We start from the raw sequence: 25182 nt of genomic DNA on the forward strand, positions 1-25182 counted from the left end.
GTATTTCAAATTCCACACTTATCTTCCATATGAAGATGTAATTGTTGGAACAATTTTGTTTAAAGAGTTTTACCTTGAAACTTCTACCAGGATCTATAGAAAGGTGGAGAATTGTTTTAATCTTAACAATTGGTTAATTAAAAGAGAAAACACAAAAGCCACATCAGCTTAGTAACTGGTTAGCTCTTAATCAATTCACAACACAACAACGAGCCTCTGGGGGTGAGCGTAAGGTTTAAACATGAGGTTTTGCCCTTAGGATTCTGTTACCACTGTGGCAGATCACCTTGCTGACTAGGCCCTTTCTGCCCATGTCACAGTGCCTGTTTCTATGAAGCGTCTGTCACAGAGCAGTCATGGTGCTGCGTGCACCTACACAGAAGTACGAATTGAACTTGAAGTCGTGTCTTTGTGATATCTTTTCAGCGAGTCATGTCCCATTCAACTCGCTATTTTATCTCTGTCAGGCCAGGGGCCCCAGTGCTTGCAGGAGCTGTCAGGGACAGGTAGACCAACCTGGTTTGTGCTGAGGAGGTAATGCATTTTTCGGGCTTGGTAATCTCTTTGTTTCTCTTCCTTTTCCAGGTTAGCCTTCTTCTCTTCTCTTTCTTTCATCTCTGCAAACTCTTCCAATGCCTCCCTGTATCAAAACCATATGCAATTATACTGTTAATATTTTAATCCTTTCACTGATGATAATCAAGTTTTTGAGGGGAGCCATTACCCACATCCATCAAAATCAGCAATGTAATCTATCTTACCTGCATATTCTATGTGAGTCTTTGCAATTTTTAGAGATCATTGAAGAGATTTTTAGTGATTAAAGTATGACAGTTTTTTGTTTGTTTTTTGGTGGTACTGGGGTTCCTGGAAACCCTTCTACCTCCGGGCTACACTCCCAGACCTATTTTTATATTTTTTTATTTGGAAGCAGGGTCTCTTAAGGCAGCGCACGTGGCTGGCTTCAAACCTGTGTGATCCTCCTGTCTCCAGCTTCCAAGCATGGGGATTACAAGAGTGCACCACCATGCCCAGCATTAAAAGTGTGACAGTTTTTTATAGATATAGTTAATTCATTGTTAAGTTTATTTCAATTAATACTTCAAATAATATCAATATTATATATACTATATATTATATATATACTTCATTTAAAATAATGAGATTTTTGGCCAGGTGTGGTGGTGCACGCTTGTAATCCCTGCGCTAAGGAGGTGGAGACAGGTGGATCGCGGAGGTTCAAAGCCAGCCATGCTGGTTTAAGAGACCCTGTTTCCAAATAAAAAATATAAAATAGGTCTGGGAGTGTAGCCTGGAGGTAGAAGGGTTCTCAAAAACCTCAGTACCACCAAAATACACACACACACACACACACACACACACACACACACACATACATATATATATATATATAGAGAGAGAGAGAGAGAAAGAGAGAGAGAGAGAGAGAGAGAGAGAGAGAGAGAGAGAGAGAGATTTTGTTCAGTTATATAGATAATTCGGAAAAAGATTAAGTGAATAGGTTGAAGTCTTTCTAAAGTATAACAAATTCTATTAAAGTAATGAAAATGTTTTCATCACTTACATGTATATATCTAAAAAATTCAACAATGATTATCTTTTAAATTTAATAATATATGAAAAACACCTGATAAACTTAGATGTTATCAAATATGTAAAATAACTAAATCTTTCATTTTCATAGGACAAATTTAACTATTCATGTTAAAGCAGTGTTTTTAATTGTACCTTATTCTTTTTAAAAATAGGTATATAACAGTTTCTGTTCTATTAGGTTCTAAAAGTAAAATTCTAAGTAAATCATGTGAGCGTTTTCCTCAAATATATCAGAACAAAGTAGAGGGAAATATTCCAGAAAAAAAAAAGATTCTTCTTTCTCCTTCCATGTCTAGAAAAATTTTTGTTGCAATTTTCTGGTAAAGGCTACTAATACAATACTTTATACAAGGTTACTTATGAAACACACTGACGTTTAAAAATCACCATGCTCTGCTATTGCAGCAGAGCAATTTTTTTCAACATAAGATTAAATTGCAAAATAAATGAATTACTTGGAGTGGCATGGCCCCCATTTTGCCATCCTTCTCTTGAAAATTGCTTATTAATATGAAAAAAGGAGTCAGAAAATAGCCTGTTTTACTTTATGCATAGTATTTTGGGGGCTTCTGCACCCACAGAGCTGGGCTAGCTGCACGTTTAGATTGTGTTGGCAAGCTGGTACAATGACCTTTCTGACCTGCATCTCAAGGCTATTATTAATCGCTAAGTAACCCAGTAAAGCCAAACAAATCTGTTTCCATTGAAAGGATCTCTATCTGTGTCTGAGAATTTGTTCTGTACCAAACAAACCTCATTAACTGTGTCCATTTTTGACAAAGAACCAGGAGTTAGAGGGATTGGTGACCTTTCTTTGTCCTTAAGGTACAAATTTCAAGGCAGTTACATATGAATAAATGACAGGTTTTTTTTTTTAAACCAGGAAAAACAACAATTATATGGTATATAAAAAGTGAATACATTATTTTAATTTTCACTTTTGATATTATGTAAAAAGCAAGTATATCTTCTATACTTCCTCTTATAAGCCTTTAAGGTAGTATAGAATAACAAGTAAACTGCCACCATAATGATAATGACTCAGATATACACATAGTCAAAATTATATTACTCTAAATATCAGTATAATGTTTTCCTTAGCAATGATAAAAATGAAAAAGCACATCTAAATAGAAGTTATCCTCTATGGATGATTTAATAAATATGAAGAGACTTCCAGGAAGATGGCGACGGAGAAAAGTGGGGCTTACGAGCCCCGCTAACAACCAATCTCTATTACTACAAAATCAGCGCCTTTCATAGTCAGAAAACACCATCAGCAGAGAAATAAAAAATGTAATTACAAGGAACAGAGAAAAAGAGGGCTGGAAAAACGAGACACAGAAAGAAACCAGATCGCAGTGCTGCGGCTGGAGCCACGGCACGGAGCGGCAGGCGCCATCTTTCCTTGCAGCACCAGGCCCCAAAGAGGAGGGGGACTCAGAACGGAACTCAGAGCCACAGAGGAGGTACGCCGGCCTCACGCCCAAGGACGCGTCAGCAGCACCTTACCGCCAGCAGCAGCAGCGAGTTCACCGGACAGCTCCAGACGAATGCATTCAACAGCCCACCAGGCTCCAGAGAGGAGCGGCAGACAGCGAGCCAAGGTGAGGCGCTGCGGAACAGCCAGGCGGGATTCGGCAGATTTTTTGGCGCAGGGAGCGTGTAAAGCTCCCAGTGCCTGGGCTCAGCACACCCTGCAGGGACTCAGAGCAAAGCGCAAACCAGAGAAGAAATACGCCAGCCTCACGGCTGAGGGTGTGGCAGTGGCACCATATTGCCACCGGCGGCAGCAGCAGCAAATTCACCAAGTCCACTACAGCTCCATCAGCGCACTCAACAACAGTGAGTCAAATTGCGGCCCCTAGAGAAGAAATCCCAGTACAGCACTCCCAGGGACTTGACCCAGTGGGGGAGTGGCAATGGCAGAGATATCACACCATACGAGAATACCCAACCTGGCACCCCCCATGGTCTAAAGCAGCCTCGATTGACTCCCTGGGTCTGAGACTTTGCCATACAACCTAATAAAGGAGTAGTGGGGACTGAGATACCACAGACTCGAGATCCAGAGCACCTTAAGTGAAGTCTTAGTGACCCAAGGGAAGAACCCAGAGAAGGCACAAACTTCCAAAATCATGGGAAAGAGGAATAACAATGGAGCAATGAATACCCACAACCTCACAACATCAGAACCCGATAAAACAGAAATTCAGAGATTTCTAGAAGATCAAATCAGGAAAATAACTGTAGACATAATAGAGATGTTTCGAAAAGAATTCAGAGAGAGCCAAAAAGAGATAAAGGATGCAATTAATGAAGTAAAGTCCTCAATTCAAAGTACAAACAACCAATTAGACCACATGGAGAATAGAATCTCGCTCTTAGAAGATGATCACTCCAAAATTGAACGCATAGTTTCTAAATTAGAAAAAAAAAATTCAACAGCAGAAATCTGACATTGAAGAAATATGGGCCCATTTTAAGAGAGTTAACATAAGAATAATTGGAATAGAGTAGGGAAAAGGTGAAACCAAAGGGATCAACAATCTCTTCAAGGAAATAATAGCAGAAAATTTTCCATAGAGCAAGAGGTTGATACACAGGTTCAGGAAACTTATAGAACCCCCTTTAGACAGAATCAGAGAAGAGGATCCCCACGCCACATAATTGTCAAAATAACCAATGTGGAAGCCAAGCAGAGAATCTTAAAGGCAACAAAAACAAAGGGCCAAGTGACTTTCAGAGGCAAACCAATTTGAATCACTCCAGACTTCCCAAACCAAGTCATGAAAGCCAGAAGGGCTTGGAGTAACATATTCCAAACTCTAAAAGAAAACAACTTCCTACCAAAAATTTCCTACCCTGCAAAACTTTCTCTCAAATTAGATGGGGAAATAAGAAGCTTCCATGACAAACAGAAACTGACAGAATTTATGTCTTCAAAACCAGCACTAGAGAAAATACTCAGAGATTAACTACAAAGAAGGATGAGGTAACACACACCAGAACCAGAGAAACAAGAGTTTCCATCCAACAGACAGCTAAGACTGGTTATCTGTGGAGATTCATTATTTATGTTAGTCTTTTACCTATCTCTAAATTGTATTGTTTGCTTTTATTGTTGCTAATTTTTAGGATGTCTAGTTGGAATATTAATATACCTTCAGATATAGCATTTGGAAATATTTTATCCCATTCTATCAGTAACTTTTAACTCTGTTTACATTGTCTTTGGATATACAATATTTTTTTAATTTTTAGGGAGTTTGTTTACCCTTCTGTTGCCTGTGCCATTGAAATCATATCCAAGAAATCACTGCCAATTTCAATGTTTTGAGGTTTAATGACCCAGATTTTCTTCTAAAAGTTTATAGTCTTAAGATTTATATTTAGGTCTTTTATCTATTTTGAGATAATATTTGTATATGGTGTTAGGTAAGGGTCCAATTTTATTCTTTTTCATGTAATTATTATTTTTCAACAATATTTAGTTAAAAGATTAGAATTTCGTCCACCAAATGTTCATGGAAACCTTGTCAAAAATAACTTGACAATATATGGAAGAATTTCTCTCTAGGCTTTTATTTAACTCCAATGGTTTATATATGTGTCTTTATAACAGTACTACACTGTTTCAATTTTTGTAGCTTTATACGGTTTGAAATCAGAAAATATATATCTTCTAGCTTTGTTTTTTTTCGAGATCGTTTTGGGTATCTAGAATCCATATTCCACATTAGGATACATTTTTTTTCTGAAAAATAAATAAATAAATGTATGATAGTTTCACCAAAAAAAAAGAAAAAAAGAAAAAAATATTCTCTGGTAAGAAAGAAAGCAAAAAGAAATATTGAAATGTTATCTTTAAGTCATCAAAAGCTTGGTATCAGACAAATGAAACTATTCTGTGAGATTATCATTGTTAATTCTGGATAAATTGCTATAATACTAGATGTCAACCACTAAGCCAAGCATGGGAAGGAGGGATGGGGAGGGAACGGAGTGAGGATCGGGTAGGAGCTAATTGGGTGAAGTGTGTATGCATGTCTACAAAAGTTTTTTTTTATCCCATTATGATGTATGAATACAGTGCACCAATCAAATAAATAAATTTAAAAAATAATAATAAATATGAAGAGGGGATACATATGAAAAAAGGCCCAATATACTTGAAAACATATATGGGTGAGCAAGACATAAAAAGTATGTAGACCTTGGATACAAAAATCAAATGTGTAAGTTGAAGTAGTAAAAACAGTCCATGTTCAGAATATGGAAATGTCGAGTACAAACTGTGTATTTGGGGTAGGGATACACGACAAGGAGAAGTAAAACTGGGCAATATGGAAAAGAATGTCAGTTTCCAGTGTATAAAGAAATTCTTATACTTTATTTTTAGGGAATTTAGAAGAAACTGGGATGCCCTAAACAAATCTAAGAAACTTAACAGAATAGTAGAAAAACTAGTCTTAATCAATCTCACAAAAGTAATTTAATAATGCATATAATTATTAAAAATGAATTTCAAAATTCCTAAATTGATATTATAATACTTGGAAGCATGTTGATATATTGAACAACATAGATATATTAATGTAAAATAGTCTTTATTAAATAACAAAGTAGGAAGAGTAGAATAAATTACTTATCCTTATTATACGACTTTTTGTTACATTGATAGAGATGAAGATATAGCTCAGAGTACAGGATATAAAAATATATGATATGGTTAATCTGGGAAATGTTTATATGCGGTACTTAATAAGTTGTTTTTAATATTTTTTATTTAGATGTATTTTCTCATTTCAAACCTCAAAAAAGTCTGGAATATATATGGGATAGCTCTTACTAATTATTCTATTTCCCAAATACATAAACACATAAGAAGATTAAATAACCTATCCAAAATAATAATCAGTTAATGGCAAATGGAATTAGGGTTCTGAGATATGAGGCTTGTTTAACTCTAGATCAGACCCTAGCCATGATCCCGACTCAAGAAATATATACAGAAGATAGTTTTTATTGAATTAGCCATGAATATTTTCTTCTATCTTATGATATTTTTCTACTGTAATAAAAAAAACCTAGATAAGTCCTAATACTTTCTGCATCATTTCCATATCTAGAAAACAATCTGTGATATGCTGGGCATGAACTCAGGGCCTCATATGTGGAAGGCACACACACTACCACTAAGCTACCCTCCTCTTGCACATTAGTTTAAAAACAAATATAAAAAGATTGTAAGTTTTCAAAGCTCCACGTTATTTGAGTGCATTTTTCTAATAACTTTCATAGTGATAAAATGTTTATATCTTCTAAAAATGAGAACAGTAATAAAAATAATAATAGCCACTGGGAGGCAATATAGCGGAGTGGTTAACAACAGAAAGCATGAAGTGGCGCCTGGCTATAAAAGCTCTGCTGTGCTACTTACTAGCTAAAATAAGGAAACCCATGTAAAGTACTCAGAGTAGTGACAGGCATGTAGTAAGGTGCTATTTGAGTGTCAGCTTTTTCCTGAACATTTACTATGAGGTACTAGGTACTAGGCGACTTGCTTTATCTACGACAGATCATATATGATTTCCCTAACTCCCTTGATACTCTCCTTTTTTTCTCTCCTAAGAAGTATATACTTTGTGGGTGGATTACCACAATGAAAAAAAGCCAGGGATTTGGCTTTCTAAAAGGCCTGAGGCAGGAGATCAACCTTTATCAGCCTCAGCAGCTTAGTGAGATTCACAGCAACCTGAGGAGACCCTGTTTAAAAACAAAAAATATAATAGGGCTGGGGGTGTAGCTCAGAGTTAGAATGCTGCTGGATTCAATCACCAATACAAAAAAAAAAGAATTTATTCTCTCATCTCTTTATAAGTATTTACAATAAATACTATATATGAATGATGACAGAAACTTGTCTGCAAAGAGATCATAATGCTGCTAAGTGCTGAGCAAAAATGACAGGTAGTATTACTTCTGACCATGCAGTAATTCATGTTTTCTTGAATTGTACCTTTTCTTTCTTCTGTCATAGTGACTTTCCTTCTTAAATTGTTTCTTGATTTCTCCTAATAGCTGAGCAAAAGCAGAAAAATAATATATTTCCACATACTATATTTGGTTTAAAAAACTCTGTCCAAATTATTTAAACAAATCATTTTTGAGATACTGAAAACTCCAACTCAAATATATAAACACATACTATATGCTAATATGTCATATACACGTTCTGTATTTCCCCTCCTAAGTGCTAAGGTCCTGCTGTGAATTAAATTTTTGTGTCTTCCAAAACTCATAGGTTGAAGACTAAGTTTACAATGTTAAGGAATTTGGAGTTGGGACTTTTAGGGAATAATTAAGTCATGATGACAACCCAAGATAACATTCTGGTATTATAAGAAGAGGCACAGAAGAGGTGCTCTCTCTTTCTCTACCCATGTACAATGAGAAGAGGGTCATCTTCAAATAGGGAAGAGCACCCACACCAGGCACTGGATCTGCTGGTGTCTTGACCTTATACTTTCCAGTCTGTAAAACTCTTAGAAATAAATTTTCTGTTACAACTCAAGCCAGGAAGAAGAGAGAGCATGGGTGGGTCCAGGATTACTCCATTTTCTTTCTTTCTTTCTTTCTTTCTTTCTTTCTTTCTTTCTTTCTTTCTTTCTTTCTTTCTTTTTTTTTTTTGCGGTACTGGGTATGGAACCCAGGGGCATTCTACCTCTGAGCTACACTCCCAGCCTTATTTTTTATTCTTTTTTTTAATTTCTGTTTTTTTGTTTATTGTCATACTGGATAGCATTTTACATCTACACTAGACTTTCTTTTTTTTTTTTATTGGTGCACTGTATTCATACATCATAGTAGGATACATACTTTTGTAGACATACATGCACACTTTTCCCAGTCAGCCCCCACCCAATCCCCACTCCATTCTCTCCTTATCCCTCCCTCCCATGCTTGGCTTAGTAGTTGACATCTAGTATTATGGCAATTTATCTAAAATTAAAAATGATAATCTCACATAACAGTTTCATTTGTCTGATACCAAGCTTTTGATGACTTAAAGATAACATTTCAATATTTCTTTTGCTTTCTTTCTTACCAGAGAATATTTTTTTTCTATTTTTTAGGTGAAACTATCATATATTTATATATTTATTTTTCAGAAAAAAATCTATCCTAATATGGAATATGGACTCTAGGTACCCAAAACGATCTTGAAAAAGAACAAAGCTAGAAGATATATATTTTCTGATTTCAAACCATATAAAGCTACAATAATTGAAACAGTGTAGTACTATTCTAAAGGCAGATATATAAACCATTGGAGTTAAATAAAAGCCTAGAGCTAAATTATTCCCTATATTGTCGTTATTTTTGACAAGGTTTCCACGAACATTTGGTGGTGGAAATATTAATCTTTTAACTAAATATTGTTAAAAAATAATAATTACATGGAAAAGAATAAAATTGGACCCTTACCTAATCCCATATACAAATATTAACTCAAAATAGATAATAGACCTAAATATAAATCTTAAGACTATAAACTTTTAGGAGAAAATCTGGGTCATTAAACCTCACAACATTGAAATTGGCAGTGATTTCTTGGATATGATTTCAATGGCACAGGCAACAGAAGAGTATACAAGCTCCCTAAAAAATAAAAAAAATTGTATATCCAAAGACAATGTAAACAGAGTTAACAGTTACTAATAGAATGGGATAAAATATTTCCAATTGCTATATCTGAAGGTATATTAATATTCCAATTAGAAATCCTAAAAATTAACAACAATAAAGGCAAACAATACCCTTTAGAGATAGGTAAAAGACTAACATAAATAATGAATCTCCACAGATAACCAATCTTAGCTGTATTCTTTATTTTGTTTTTTATTTTATTTTATTTTTAATTTATTTTTTATTTGTCTGACATATGCTCTGACCACTCCCATCTGCCTTTTGACATGAAGACCTCACAAAACTGAGCCATTGCAGGCCTCCAACTTTGGACTACTTCCAGTGCTATGAGCTAAATAAACCTCCTTACCTTGATAAGTAAAAGGAAGGAAGGAAGGAAGGAAGGAAGGAAGGAAGGAAGGAATTTTCTGTTGTTTAAGCAACCTAGTTTCTGATATTCTGTTATAACAGTTAGAACTAAGACATAGAAGCTTGTTCATTAATGCATCCCTCCCAAAGTGCTTGGCCTAATACTTGGTATTATATATACTGGCACTAGCACTAGTATAAAACTCACTGTTAAGCCAGGCATAGTAGCACAAGCCTGTAATCCTACTACTTGAGAGGCTAAGATAGAAGGATCAAAGGTTTGAGACCAGCCTCAGCAACTTAGTAAGACCCTGTTTTAAAATAAGAAATAAAGGGGCCTGAGAGTATAGCTCAGAGGTAGAGCACCCCTGGTTTCTACCCCTAGTAGCAAAAAACAAAACAAAACAAAAATTAAATACCTCATTGCTAGTATCCTTTTTAACTATTTCTCCACCAATTTACTATGTTTTATCACTTTGATAGCTGAGTTATGAAAAGGAAGATGCTATATTGGGAAAAGCCTCTCTTGGATAGTGGAATGGACCCAGGGCTCTGGCTCTCTGCTAGGACAATGCTTCTCAAAGTGCAGCATGCCTCAAGAAATGCATATTCTCAGGTACCACCTCAGACCAGCTCAGTCAAATGTCCTGGGAGTAGGACTCTGAGGCAATATCCTGGGGTTAGAGTTCAAGAAACATTGGTCTACAGCAAAATTTTCCAATCTGTTGAAGGATTAAGATGTTTCAATTCTATTCACTAGTATGGCATGAAGAAATACAATTATATTTCAGTTAGTAATCTTAATAGAGACATTATCAATATTAACTAAAGCACTGTGAAGTACTACAAGAAGATAGTACTAATAAATATATATCATGTTAGTTTCATAGAAATTATAATTTTGATAGAAAAATAATTACATAGAGCTTTCTTTAAATGCACAAGTGTCCTAATTTTTTTTTTTTTTTTTTTGGTGGCACTAGGAGTGGAACCCAGGGTCTTTCTACCTCTGGACTATACTCCCAGACCCATTTTTTTAAAATATTTTATTTGGAAACGGGGTCTCACTAAGTTGCTGAGAGCCTCACTGTCTTTCTACCTCTGGACTATACTCCCAGACCCAATTTTTTAAAATATTTTATTTGGAAACGGGGTCTCACTAAGTTACTGAGAGCCTCACTAAGTGGCCGAGGCTGGCTTCAAACCTGTGTAATCCTCCTGTCTCAGTCTCCCAAGCGTAGGGATTACAAGCGTGTGACACCACATCTGGCTCAAGTGTCCTAATTTTAAAAGGAACTGCTAACAAAAGTTTCTCAAATAAAAGCAAAATGCTATAATCTGCTCCTGTCCTTTCTCTATTTGGATGTTAAGCAAAGTCAGTATGCTGTTATAGACCTTCAAAATAAAAGTACCCAGACAACATTAGTTTCTTATGTATTACATTTTAACTTGAGTATTTAAATGTATTGACCATATTTACATTTAATTTCCAACAATCATCTGTTCTCAGTATGACCATATTAATTTAACCACATAACTAGACAATAAAAGAGCGAAAGCTAAGTCTAAAACACAAACCATAGTAAAGCCAATATGCTTGATCTGGGTATTTGACATCCAAAAAAAAAATTTTTTTTTTGGTGGCACTGAGGTTCCTGGAAACTCTTCTACCTCCGGGCTACATTTCATGACCTATTTTATATTTTTTATTTGGAAACAGGGTCTCTTAAGCCAGCAAGGCTGGCTTCGAACCTGCACGATCCTCCTATCTCTTCCTCCCAAGCGCAGGGATTACAAGCGTGTGCCACCACGACCGGCCCAAAAATTTTTTGAAAGTGATAAAACCTTGTAATAAATTATCTGAAGGCTTTAACATTTTTAAAACATGTAGAAAGGTCCTGCAATCAAAAACCAGCCAATAAACTGGCAGTGGTGGCACAGGCTTGTAATTCCAGTACTTGGATGGCTGAGACAGGAGGATCATGCAGATTCCAAGCCAGTCTCGGCTACTTAGTGAAGATCTCTAATGAGATCCTCTTTCCATCAATGAAAGAAATACATATGACATGCTTAAGGTTAGGGAGCTCATTCTGATTAGAGCATTCAGAAAAAGTTCCATGTAGGTGGTGGTTTGGGGAATGAGAACAAAAGATGAGAAGGCCTGTACTCAGCAGAACAGGGATAGAGGAATGATGCTGAAATTAAGCCAGGTCACACATAAGAAACTATGTTTTCTTTGTTTGTTGGTTTGTTTGTTTTATGACCATTAACTGCAAAGGGAAGAAATGCACTTTATAGTTGAAGAAAGGTTTCCTAGCCATGCTTGAGTGAGTAATGATAGCAAATTTGTACTCTATGACTAGGCATTTTGAGGATATAAAAAGTTAAAATGAGAGACAGGAGGATAGTGGGTTTAAGATCAACCTCAGCAACTCAGTGAAACCCTTAGCAACTTAACAAGACCCTGTTTCAAAATAAAAACAAAAATCAAAAGAGCTGGGGATATATCTCAGAGGTAGAATGCCCCTGGGTTCAATCTCAAGTACAAAAAAAGAAAAAGAAAAAGTAATAATGATCATAATAGCCAACATTATAAAATTATAATACCATCACTTCTCTCTGAGCAAAGGGAATGTCTAATTGCTTTACTTTTTCATTTACCTACTTTGCATAATTTTAAAAAGCAATACAGTGCCATTCAAAGATCATTTCTGACAATTTTTTTCTTCTCTGGCTCTTTTGAATCAACTTAGTTGAAAAGAGAATTCTTGTATATTATTCTTTCTATTTTTTACTTTTATACTTGGGATAGAACCCAGGGAACATTCGACTTCCAAGCTATATTCCTAGCTTTTTATATATATTTTTTCTTCAGAAATAAGGTTTCAATAAGTTTCTGAGAGTCTCACTAAGTTGCTGAGGTTGGCCTCTAACCTGTGACCCTCTTGTCTTAGCTTCCCAAGTACCAGGAATGCAGGCATGGGATTGCACCCAGCTGTAGTGTTCTTTCTAAAACTATGCATATAATTCAGTGTGAAATTATTTTCCTTTATTTCTGGATAGTTTGTATAAGGAAAAGAAAATTTTAATACAATATATGCTATGTCCAACAATTGAGAACAACACTGAGCTAATTATAACAATAGAATAACAATAACTGGATTTACATAGTACATTATTTTCAAGGCTCCCATGACTTCATAGATATTTATTCATCCTCACAACATTCCACTGAGGTTGGTAAGGGGCAGGCATTATTAACAAGGTCTCTGTTCTTTGCGAAATGAAATGACTTCACAGATAATGACTTTGAGACACAGCATGAGAGCTTTCCTGAATAAAGGTAGATCAAGGCCCCTCACATTCTCTCTCCATTACGAATCTTCACAGTGATTCAGCTGTGGAAAAATAGTATCAACCTACTTTTGGATAGAGTTCAGAGTTGAGGTAGAAGTTCCCATTTCATACGAAATGAGTTGCAGGATCTTATTTATTTTGTATTTACTCCAACATCACACATTGTCTCTCATTTAAAATGTGTTAACCTCATTTTACAGAAGATAATTGCGGCCACATTTGCATAAAATTCAGTCCACACAGACCAGAGCTGTCTCCAGGATAATCTTGACACTGTCATAAAGCAATAACACACCATATAACAATATCAACATATTTTAAAGCAGTAAACTGCATGCAATTACAGAAAATACCTAAAGAGTTTGGGGAAATTATTTATTGATCAATTGTTTCACTACTAAGCATAGAAATCATTTCCATATGACTGTCAAGACAATGTCATCTTCTCTATTATTGGATAAGAAAAGATAGCAAAATACAAAGAAATAACCCAGCATGGTGGCACATGCTTGTAATCCTAGTACTTGGGAAACGAAGCAGGAGGATCGAAGGTTTGAAGCCAGTCTGGGCAATTTAGGGAGGCTCTCAGCAACTTAGTGAGCCCCTGTTTCCAAATAAGAAATAAAATCAGGATAGGGCGTAACTCAGAGGTAGAATGCCTCTGGGCTCAATTTCCAGTATCAAAACAAAACAAAAATACAAAGAAATAGCAGTAAACTTGAGTGACTTTCTTCTTTCTTTTCAGTGCTACTCCTGAGTGAGAGGAAAGGAACAAATTAGAGGAAAGGAGAGAGAAAAACACTAAAAAACACTACAAAGGGGTAATTAAGTAAAAGAAACAAGTGATGCTTTATGAAGTCACTGCTTTTGCAGTAGCTTATCACTGCATAATTTCTTTTTTTAATCACAATTTTTTTCTCTAGGTATACATATATAAATTTTAAATGTAAAATATTATACATAATATATATGCTAAGAACTACACACTTATATTTATAGCTAAGATTCATGCTAATATTTCCCCAAAGATTCATGTTTTAAGTATTATAATTTAAGACTATGATTCGTGTTTATTTTGCATTTGATTAATTCTTGTGCTAAGAATATTACTCTAATATATAATCTTATGTTTTATTTTATATTACCTCTGTTGTCTTTTAGTATAGAACCCTTAAAAGAAAGAAAATGTAACATATTATGATGATCAGATTTGTATTTTAGAGAGATCATTCAAATAGCAGTAGGGCAGACAGATTGATGAGAAGCAAGAGTAGAGAACCAGGAAAAGAATTGATAGGGCTAGTCATCAAGAGGATGGATGACCCTCTAGAATGAATCTCATGTTTCTGGCTTGGGTACCTAAAAGAAGAATCATTCAATCCACCATCTAAAGAGATTTGAAAAAATTAACCATTTTATATATGATCATACTACTTTGAGGTGTCTGCAAGATATCCAAGCAGCAATGTTGGCAGGCATCTGAATAGTTATGAAAATCAGGAAGCCATGCATGGTGGCACATGTTTGTAATCCTAGTACTTGGGAGGCTAAGACAGGAGGATCATAGGTTCAAGGACAGCCTCAGAAAGTAGTAAGACTCTCAGCGACCTAGTGAGTCCCATTTCAAAATAAAAATAAAATAGATCTAAGGGTGTAACTTAGAAGTAGATTACCCTTGCAGTCCATTCCTAGGGCCACAAAAATTAAATTAAATTAATAAAATCAGGAGAAAATTTTGGATAGACTAATATTTTAATTTCTGAATCACATAAGTGTTAGCAAAAGTCACAGAAGTCGAAGAGATTAGCCAAAGCATGCCAAGTAAAAGGGCAAGTAATCATAAAGAGAAACTAACATTTAAGATCAGAAAAATAAATAAGAGTACACAAAAAATAGAGAAAAAAAATTACAAAAAAAGTAGGAAAACCAAGAAAGAGTAGTTTAACAAAAAAAGAGAAATTAGAGAAGAAAGTGGTTAACAGTGCCATTATTATTTTAAGGTCAGTTAAAATGAAGGCTAGATATTCCACCAGATAGTACTATAAATATTTTGTTATCTATAGTTACATTTCACAATAATTTAAATATATCTTTAAATAAGACTGGAAAGGTATGTAATTATTAATACATGAGCCACTTTCATCTGAGATAAATCTACTTTCAATGAGAAATATGAAAAACAGTATTTTCATTCTTTATCAGAGAATTAAAATGAAAAAGGAACATTCTTTCAACCACCTGCTGTCAAATGATCACCTAAGAGAAATGAGATTAGAACTTCATTCATTCCACAAGTTGTACAAAAATGTTAAGTTTATGAACTAACATATGTTAGTTCTCTTTTTCCTTCCTTTCTTCTTTCCCTTTCTCTCTCTTCCTCCTTTCTTCCTTTCTTTTTTTGAACCCAGGAGTATTCTACCTCCAAGATACACCCTCAGCCCTATTTTATTTTCTGCTTCTTTGTTTTGTTTTGTTTTGTTTTGTTTTGCAGTGCTGGGAATGGAATCTAAGGGCATTCTACCTCTGAGTGACATCCTCAGCCCCAATTTTAATTCTTTATTTATTTTTATTTTTTTAAATTTTTAAATTTTTTATTTTTATTGAACATAAATCATATACATTTAAACTATACTTGGTGCCCTCTCCCCCACCACCCCTGTTTTTCCTTCCCCCCTCCCACCAATGATTATCCAGGGTAACCATGCCATATTCATAATTTTACACATATTCGGATGTAGGCCCTCATCAGTCAAGTTCAGTCTTCCTCATCACCTATCTTTCCACTCAAGCTTTGCTGGTATTTCCCCTCCATTACCTGGAGTACCACTGGTACCCTCTACGTTCCCTAGTTTGGGCATATTAGAGGGAACATATGTACCTTCTCCTTCTGTGCTTGGCTGATCTCACTTAACATAATGTTCTCCAGAAGATGGAAAGTCCTGGAGAGCATTATGTTAGTTCTTTATTTCAAAACAGGTCTCACTGAGTTGCAAAGGGCCTCACCAAGTAGCTGAGGCTGTCCTCAAATTGCGATCCTCCTGTCTCAGTTTCCCAAATTCTGGGATCACAAGTGTTTTCCACCACTCCCGGCTCCTATTTTATTTTTATTTTGAAATAGGTTCTTGCTAGGTCAATGAGAGTCTCACTATTTGCTGAGGTGGTCCTCAAACCTGTGATCTTCCCATCTCTGCCTCCCAAGTACAGGGGTTATAGACATGTTTCATCAGCCCTACTAGTCCTTTGCTTTCAAAAGACTATCCCCCTGGATGTTTCCCCTAAAGATCTCTACAAAAAAAAAAAAAAAAAAAAGAGTTGAAGTTCAGATTTGAAAACTAGCTTTTTTTTTTCTATTAAAATTTATTGAAGACATGGTTCAATACATTTCTTAGTGTCTTCTACTAAAGATTCATAAGTGAATTTTCTTTTAGGACCAGTGCTAAAAAAAAAAAAAAAAAGTAGTTTCAGTAATCCCCGTGCTTGGGAGATGGAGACAGGAGGATCCACGCAGGTTCGAAGCCAGCCGCGCTGGCTTAAGAGACCCTGTTTCCAAATAACAAGTATAAAATAGGTCTGGAAGTGTAGCCCGGAGGTAGAAGGGTTTCCAGGAACCCCAGTAACACACACACAAAAAAGTAGTTTCTTGGCATATGCAGTATATATTTCTCCCTTCTGTTAATGAGACACACTTAACTAATTATCTTCTCTGATCAGTCATACCATTAGTTATCATATCTGTATTTTTTCGTTTTTTCTTTTCTCTTTTTTTTTTTTTTGCGGGTCTGGGGATGGAACTCAGGGACATTTGACCTCCGAGCTATAGCCCCTGACTTATTTTTTTATTTTTTATTTTGAAACCGGGTCTCACTGAGTTGCAGAGGACCTCACTAAGTAGCTGAGGCTGTCCGCGTACCGCGATCCTCCAGTCTCAGCCTCCCAAATGCTGGGATTACAAGCATGTGTCACCACGCCCGGCTTGTATTTTCTTTACTGTGGTCCTTATTTCATTTACTTTCTTCTAGTATATCCTTTTGTAAATTATTTAATATTCATTATGGGAAGAGTTAAGTGTAAATGCCCAATGTAATGAATTTTTCCCTTTTATTTATTTCTTGAGATTGTTTTCTTTTTTATATGCTTTACTTTCAAAGACTTTGAAATAGACAATTGTTAAAGTTTGCATATCCTTCTTTAAATGAGTATGTGAACAGACTGATTAGTGTACAGCTGTAATTCTGCTACCTGGGACACTGAGACAGGAGGATCACAGATTTGAGGATCTCCCTGGGTTCAGTCCCTAGTAACACAAACACACACACATACACACAAAAGGGTTGGCGGGGATAGCTTGGGGATAGAACACCCCTGTGTTAAATCCTTAATACCAAAAGGAGAGAAAAAAAGACAGATTAAATTTTATAACTTCATTCTATACATGGATTATGTTGTTAATTACTAATTACAAATAATAGTAGGCTCTTTTTAAAGAAAAATATATTCTATATTTTAAGTTAGATAATCTGGCATGTGTTATATAAATTCTATCAAATTGATTGCTATAATGATCACAGTATCATAAAAAAGTGGTTTGGCAGAAAAAAAAGTTACATGTATAGTTGATATTACACAGTAATTTGTTTCTTGAACACTAAAATGTTATTTTCTTTACTCCTTAGGCCCTCACTATAAAAGAGCCTATCATCTGTATACAAGTAGATAAAGTCAAATTGCTATGATTTGGTTGGCGGAGATCAGAACATTGTATTTTAAAAATTAGGTTTATTGAAATGCTATCTTTAGGTAATTATATTTATTCTCCTTATTTACACAATATCTGTGGCACTCTCTTCACGTCCTTGAAATAAGGAACAGGGACACCATAGGATGAAAAAGTGGCCTAGCTGCTGGAGTTCATAAATTTTGCTCAGCTTTGGATGAGTTCAAAGAATTGCCATGTAAGAAAAGCCTTACAGAGGGAATTTATCTGATTATGGCAGTAATAATTACCCAGCTGTTTATTGCAGATAGAGAAATAATTCATGTAGGCAATAGGCCGTGGTGGCAATGACACTCCACATTTAGTAAATATGCAAACTGTTCACTTCTAATTAACCAAGCTAGAGGATGCCCTTATTAAATGTATAAACTAAAAGTGCCTTCCTGACAAGTGATGAATTGTTACAATGCACAAACTCTTGCCACAGAATTATTGAAGTGAACTTGGGGCTTAACTTCATTAAGAGATCTTGTGGGATAGTTAAATGAGGATGGACAGCATAACAAGGCTTACCTGACAGCCAATGATATGTTAGAGCTTAACAGAATTGTACCTTTTCTTCTGTCTGACTTAACTGTTCAGATTGACAATAGATAAACTGCGGAACTGAAAAGTTAATTTGACTTCGAGTAAGAAAAATAAATGAAATAACATGATAGCCCACTTGTGGAACTTACCAGACAGTTTACTATTAATAAATATGAGAAAAATGTATTTCTTATCATTCAAATATTATTTCCATAGAGAAAGTTGAAAAATCTACCACTTTCTTCCTTAGCTTGAAAATAACTTGTTTAACAAAAGTAAATGGTGATGTGGACTAGCTTCAAAATATCTTTTTAAAAAGTCAATGGATGAATCTTATTAAAGAAAAATAACACCATGCAGAAATTTTGACTTGGACGTCACTCGTTTTTTTTAAACAAATACTTATAAAATAGTTCATTGTCTATATTTTATGATTGACTTTACTTTAAAAATGTAACATTCTTTATGAAACATCTAAACTAATATTTGCATTCCAAATATTAAGAATTTTATGAAAATAACTACATGGAGGGAAGTCCTAGATGTAATGAAATAAAATTAAAATAATTCTATTTTAATTGTAGAGCAGGTAATAATCTATGTTTGTTGTGAAAACTGAGGGAGAAGCTAGGTGTGGTGGTGCACAATTGTAATCCCAGTACTTGGTGGGCTAAGACAGGAGGATCCAGGTTTGAGGACAGCCTCAGCTACTTAGGCCCTCCACAACTTAGTGAGACCCTATTTCAAAATAAAGAATTAAGCATGGGACTGGGAGTGTAGCTTGGAGGTAAAATGCCCCTGGATTCAATACCCAGTTATACACACACACACAAAAAAAAAAAAAATGAAAGAGAAAGTAATTATAAAGAGCTTAGCATGATGGCTGGTCTACATAAATGTCTAATATATATCAGCAATTTTAATGTGTAATAACAAAAGTTCTTGGTATTAATAATTAGTTTCTATCATTTTTAAATATGAAATACTTCATAAATTTGCATGTCATTCTTGTACAGGGGCCATGCTAATCTTCTCTGTATCATTCCTATGTATGTATGCATGCATGTATGTATTTAAAATACTTATTGTGGCATTAGAGATTGAACCCAAAGGCATTCTACCTCTGGGCTACACCCACAGCCTTATTTATTTATTTATTTATTTATTTATTTATTTATTTATTGGTGGTACTGGGGTTCCTGGAAGCCCTTGTACCTCGGGCTACACTCCCAGACCTATTTTATGCTTTTTTTTTTAATTTTTGGAAACAGGGTCTCTTAAGCCAGCGCGGCTGGCTTCGAACCTGCGATACTCCTGTCTCCGCCTCCCAAGCACGGGGATTACAAGCGTGCGCTACCACGCCCGGCCACAGCCTTATTTTATTTTAAACATGGTCTCACTAGGTTGATGAGAGTCTAAGTACTTGCTGAGGTTTTCCTCAAACCTGTGATTCTTCTGTCTCAGCCTCCCCAGTACTGGAAATACAAGCATAATTGCAATTTTAGTATATGTGCTGCCAAAGTGAGCACACTGCTATCATTTTGTTAACATAATTCATAATATTATTTCTTTTCTTAAAACTGAAGTAAATTGCCGGGTGTGGTGGTGCACGCTTGTAATCTCCGCACTTGGGAGGCGGAGACAGGAGGATTGCGCTGGTTCGGAGCCAGCCTTGTTGGCTTAAGAGACCCTGTTTCCAAAGAAAAAAAGTATTAAAAAATATAGGTCTGGGAGTGTAGCCCGGAGGTACAAGGGCTTCCAGGAACACCAGTACCACCAAACAAAACAAAACAAAACAAAGCAAAACAAACAAACAAAACTGAAATAAGTTAATTACTCCTTTATTTTTTAAGTTAAATTTATAAAACCCAAAGTTGTATTAGACAATTTGTCTGGATAGGTTCTTTTTAAGAATCTGGTACTAATAGCGTGCTAAGAATATTTTTTAAGTACTCTAGACAACTAGTTAGCCCAAAATAGATCTCACCGAAAATTACATTGACCAAATGTCTTAATATCTAAACCTAATAAGAATTTTTAGAGATGGAAAAAGGATATAAAGACGGTAGCTTGTCTAAAGACGCATTATGGCAGTTGAGATTCATGCTGGTCTACTGTCTGCCTTCGGTTGTTCATCTATGTCACACAACCTCTGAGGCCAAAGTATATGAATTGCCATTTGGGTAATCATATTACTATAAATGTTTGCTTAAATATGTACCTTTGTAAAACATGAGAAAACAATATAAAAATTAGTAGATACTTTTGGGAGAATTCTGCAAATTTATGGTACATAATTTCACCAACAAATATTTATGTACTTAGAAAGAATATAATTTTTGTCTTCAAAAATTTTCTGTATTCATATATTTACTTATATAAAAATATTTTTCAATGTATATTATGTATCAACAACTATAAAAGGAGCAGAGAATTTGCCAATATTATTCTGAAGATAAAACTACCATATTTTCATGAGAGTATGATAATCAAAATACAAAATGAAATTGCTTTATTTAAGAGGCATATATAAGAATAACAGTTTTTTTTTTTTTTAAAAAGGCTTTAAGAAGCTGGGCGTGGTGGTACAAACTTGTAATCCCAGCATTAGAGAGGCTGAGACAGGAGGATTGCAGTTCGCAGACAGCCTCAGCTACTAATTAGTGAGGCCCTTTGCAACTCTGTGAGACCCTGTTTCAAAAAAAAAAAAAAAAAAAAGAATAAAAAATAAGGTTGGGGTATAACTCCAAGGTAGAATTTCCCTGGGTTCCATCCCCAGTACTGCAAAAAAGGGAGAACATTTAAAAATTAAAAATAACTTAGGTCTTATATCTTGAAGAAAGAATGAAACTGAAAAAAATTACAGAAATGACACCCTATTTTAAGAAAACATAATATTAATAGCTGATATTTATTGAATGCTTATTAAAATAATAACATATGACTTTCTAGGGAAGACAGTAAATGTGTACTATTTTGACTATAAGCCCCTTCTGAAATCAGCTAAAATAAACTCAAACAAAAATGGAGAGAAATCTATATTTTGCAGAAAGGGTATTGAGGGTTGAATCTAGAGGCATTCTGCCTCTAAGCTATACACCTAGTTTGACTTTATATCTTATTTGGAAACAGGTTCTCGTTAAGTTGTTGAGAACCTCACTAAGGCTGGCTTTGAACCTGTGATCCTTCTGTCTCAGCCTCTTAAGTATTGGGATTACAAGTGTGTGCCACCATGCCTGGTTAGAAATCTACATAAAAATACAAAAACAGTCACAAGCCAAAAATAAATTGAGGAGAATAACTAGGAGTTGAAATGATGAATATCTACCAAACTCAATTCAATTTAAACCTTGTACAAAATATCTTTCTAATCACAAAGTCAGTGTAGTGTGTGAGAACGTTTGATGTTGAACAAGTTTGATGATCCTAGTAAGAACCCCAATCGAGAGGGAGAAAGACAGGGGAGAACAAGAATACAGGACTCAGGAGAGAAATGAAACCCAGGAAATTCCCTTTTTGTGGACCAGAATTTGTGACTGTTTTGAGATCTGATGGCAAAACTGGGCCAGATGATAATGGGGGTTGGGAGAAGTGGCTTGAGAGCTACTGAGTGAGGCCAACTGAGGAAACAAAAGGTATGCTCCAAGTAGAACTCCCCCCTCATCCTGCTTTACAAAATCACTCTCCACATCGATGGGGTCAACCAGGACTTGAGGCAACAGTGACAAGGGCATAGATCTTCATTTACTGCCCATCTCTCACCAGAGAAAAGTGTAAGAATCTTGAGACTCAATTAGAGATTTCCATAAGGTATTCAATTACCCCGTGAAAATATATTGCTTCCTAGCCGGGCGTGGTGGCGCACGCTTGTAATCCCCGCGCTTGGGAGGCGGAGACAGGAGGATCTTGCAGGTTCGAAGCCAGCCGCGCTGGCGTAAGAGACCCTGTTTCAAAAATATAAAATAGGTCTGGGAGTGTAGCCCGGAGGAAGTAGGGCTTCCAGGAACCCTAGTACCACCAAAAAAAATAAATAAATAAATTAAAAAAAATATATATATATATATAGCTTCCCTACACATAAATAATAATCACTGGGAAATAAAATAAAATGTACTATTGATAAATATAACAAAAATATACAATTCCTAGAAATGAAATTGATAAGTGACATATAGAATTTGTATTGCCAAAGTTATAAAAAAAACATACTGATGAACATTTAAAAATACATAAATGAAGGTATTACTTGACAACAAAACTGAAATGAAAATATTATTTTGTGTATACTACTCAACAGATTTAATTTAAACCCATGTGGGATCCGGAAAGAAACACATCATATCCTGTGTGTTTATGTTTATTTTATTCTGAACCTCATTATGGTATGTAAATACAAAAAATACAATAAAAAGTATGTTTAAAAACAAATGTTATGTTATGTTTTTTGTTTTGTTTGTTTGTTTGTTTGTTTGTTTGTTTTTGGTGGTACTGGGGTTCCTGGAAGCCCTTCTACCTCCAGGCTACACTCCCAGACCTAGTTTTTATATTTTTGAAATAGGGTCTCTTAGGCCAGCGCAGCTGGCTTCAAACCTGTGTGATCTTCCTGTTTCCACCTCCCAAGCGCGGGGATTACAAGTGTGTGCCACCACACCTGGCCTAAATGTTATGTTTTGGAATATGCCAAAATGATTCAAAATTTAGGAGGATAAAAATAAGAAAAAATAGCCACCCTCTGCTTTGAAAAATAAAATTAATTTACATGTATTTAAACCATGTGACACTATATGAAATTATAAAAACAGAAATAAATCAAATGGCACTGTCAATAAATATATTTGAGAATTTCCTGTGGGATAAGATGGCACTTAACAAGGAGAGATAAATCAACAATTTACTAAATGCTAGTGAGTAGTGTTTTTAGCCTTTTAAAAAACAATAAGCTAAATATTAAATACACTGCAGAGGAATTTGGTATTTTATGTTACAAAAAATAAAATAGCTGTTTCTATTCTTAAAAGGCATACAAAAGAGAAATCATGAAATAAATTATTGATAAAGCTACATAAACAATTGAAAGGTCAGCATGTTTCCAAATTTTCATAAATACGTTGGATAGACAACAGCAAACAGGAATGATAATTTTATCATGGATGACAAAAGATTTGTTCCTTCACATAGAAAGAACTTTTTACAAATCCACAGGAAGCAACATAAAATTATTAGAAAAATGGAACAAGTATAAACTGGCAAGTCATTAAGGAATACATGTGGCCAATGAAAGGTATTCAAATCTTTAAAAATAAAAATTTAGTTAAAAATTAGAATCATTACCTCTATTAGATTGGCATTGACAAAAGCAAACAGACAAAAAACACTTTGGATAAAGGTGTCAAGAAACAGAAATAATTTGCTTTATTGGTAGGAGAACAAATTGCTATCTTTCTAATGAAAATTAGGTAATTTGTTTCAAACTACAAAATATGCTCAAATTTTTAACCAAAATCTCACTCATAGAACTACACAGAAAGAAAATAGCACAATTGCAAACAATTTATGGAGAGCAATGTTACATTCAAAATCCATTAACACACACACACACACACACACACATACACACACAATATATATATATGCATATATATATATGACTTGTTAAATAGTTGTTATAGTACAAACATACACACAAACACATACACAGTATTGGAATTGAAATTTTTGACACATTTATACTTATTGGCATAGAAAATGTTATTTCTTAAGAGCAAGAAATCCTTCTTTCCTGTTTCCTTCCATGTGCAGGGGTGTCCAAATGCCAGAAAAATAGTTTAATCTGATGTGCAGGGATAGGGTCGGAACAGATGTACTGGGTGTGGCAGGCAAGGGAGTCTAGTAGGAGGAGGTGTCTGCCCAGGGCTGTGATGGTTGGCTGAGGAAGTCTGTCTAACATCCATTGTCCAGTATTTCAAAGTACATTTATCTACATATTTACACTGCATCCTATTTTTATGAACTTTAACAGTCACAGATGTGATATTTGGGTCTCTCATATGCTCTACTAGTTTGTCATAATTCTCACTTGGCCCAAAACATAGGTACGAAAGAGTGAAATTTAATAGGTCTTTTCAAACCTCCATCATGACTTAGTTATTTTCCTGACTGCCTACTGTGTTCTAAGTACCCTGGTAGGTGTGAGGAATGTAATTCTTTACGAGGAACAATGGGCATTATGAGAATATCAAAATATTTACGGTGGGATAAATCCAGGAAAATAATTTTAGAGAATCATGGAAGTATACTATAGGACCATTTAATCTATTTGTGGGCTGGGGGGTATAAGGAGAGAACTGGGAAAGATCTTCCTAAAGGGGTGACATTTGAAGGATAGAAGCAGGTATTTCATGGGTCCCATGACCTTGGGAAAGAAACATTTTGTGGCTTAACTAAAGGGACCCACTAAATGTACTCATGGTGTGCACTACAGCTCACTGAGGAGATATGTGCACTTTAAAAGAAGTACACACAAACCAACCAACCTTTTTGGAGGAAAAGAGTGGAGATTGGAATCCTATATTTTTGAGGCACACAGTTGAGTCTCTTAAGTTAAATTAGAATAATCCCAGATGATTTTTGCCAGCAGGAAAGAATATCAAACACTGCAAAGGTCAACTCAACATGAGTATGAAGAATTATGTGACTGGTGTCTTGGGCTCAACACAAGAGGTCTTTGGGAGAGGACTGATTGTGACATCGCCTGTGTCTGCATGGGGAAGACTCTCTGGGCCTATCTAATCTGAACTGAGTCCCTTCTGGCTCTCTGTACCCAGCCATTCTGACATGGTGTCATT

At 35.2% G+C, this 25182-nt stretch overlaps 1 protein-coding gene across 1 annotated transcript in view; it reads right to left on the reverse strand.

Moving 5' to 3' along the window:
- SPATA17 (spermatogenesis associated 17) overlaps nt 1–25182 on the reverse strand; it is a gene marked incomplete at both ends in the record, with an annotated part of 225758 nt that overhangs the window by 122972 nt on the left and 77604 nt on the right. Inside the window, one exon of the mRNA XM_080699466.1 lies at nt 517–640. Coding sequence (XP_080555592.1) covers nt 517–640 — 124 coding nt within the window. The remainder of the gene's footprint in view (nt 1–516; nt 641–25182) is intronic.

The sequence above is a fragment of the Muscardinus avellanarius genome, assembly GCF_963383645.1.
Source record: "Muscardinus avellanarius genome assembly, chromosome: 7".
In the NCBI taxonomy this organism is placed as follows: Eukaryota; Metazoa; Chordata; class Mammalia; order Rodentia; family Gliridae; genus Muscardinus; species Muscardinus avellanarius.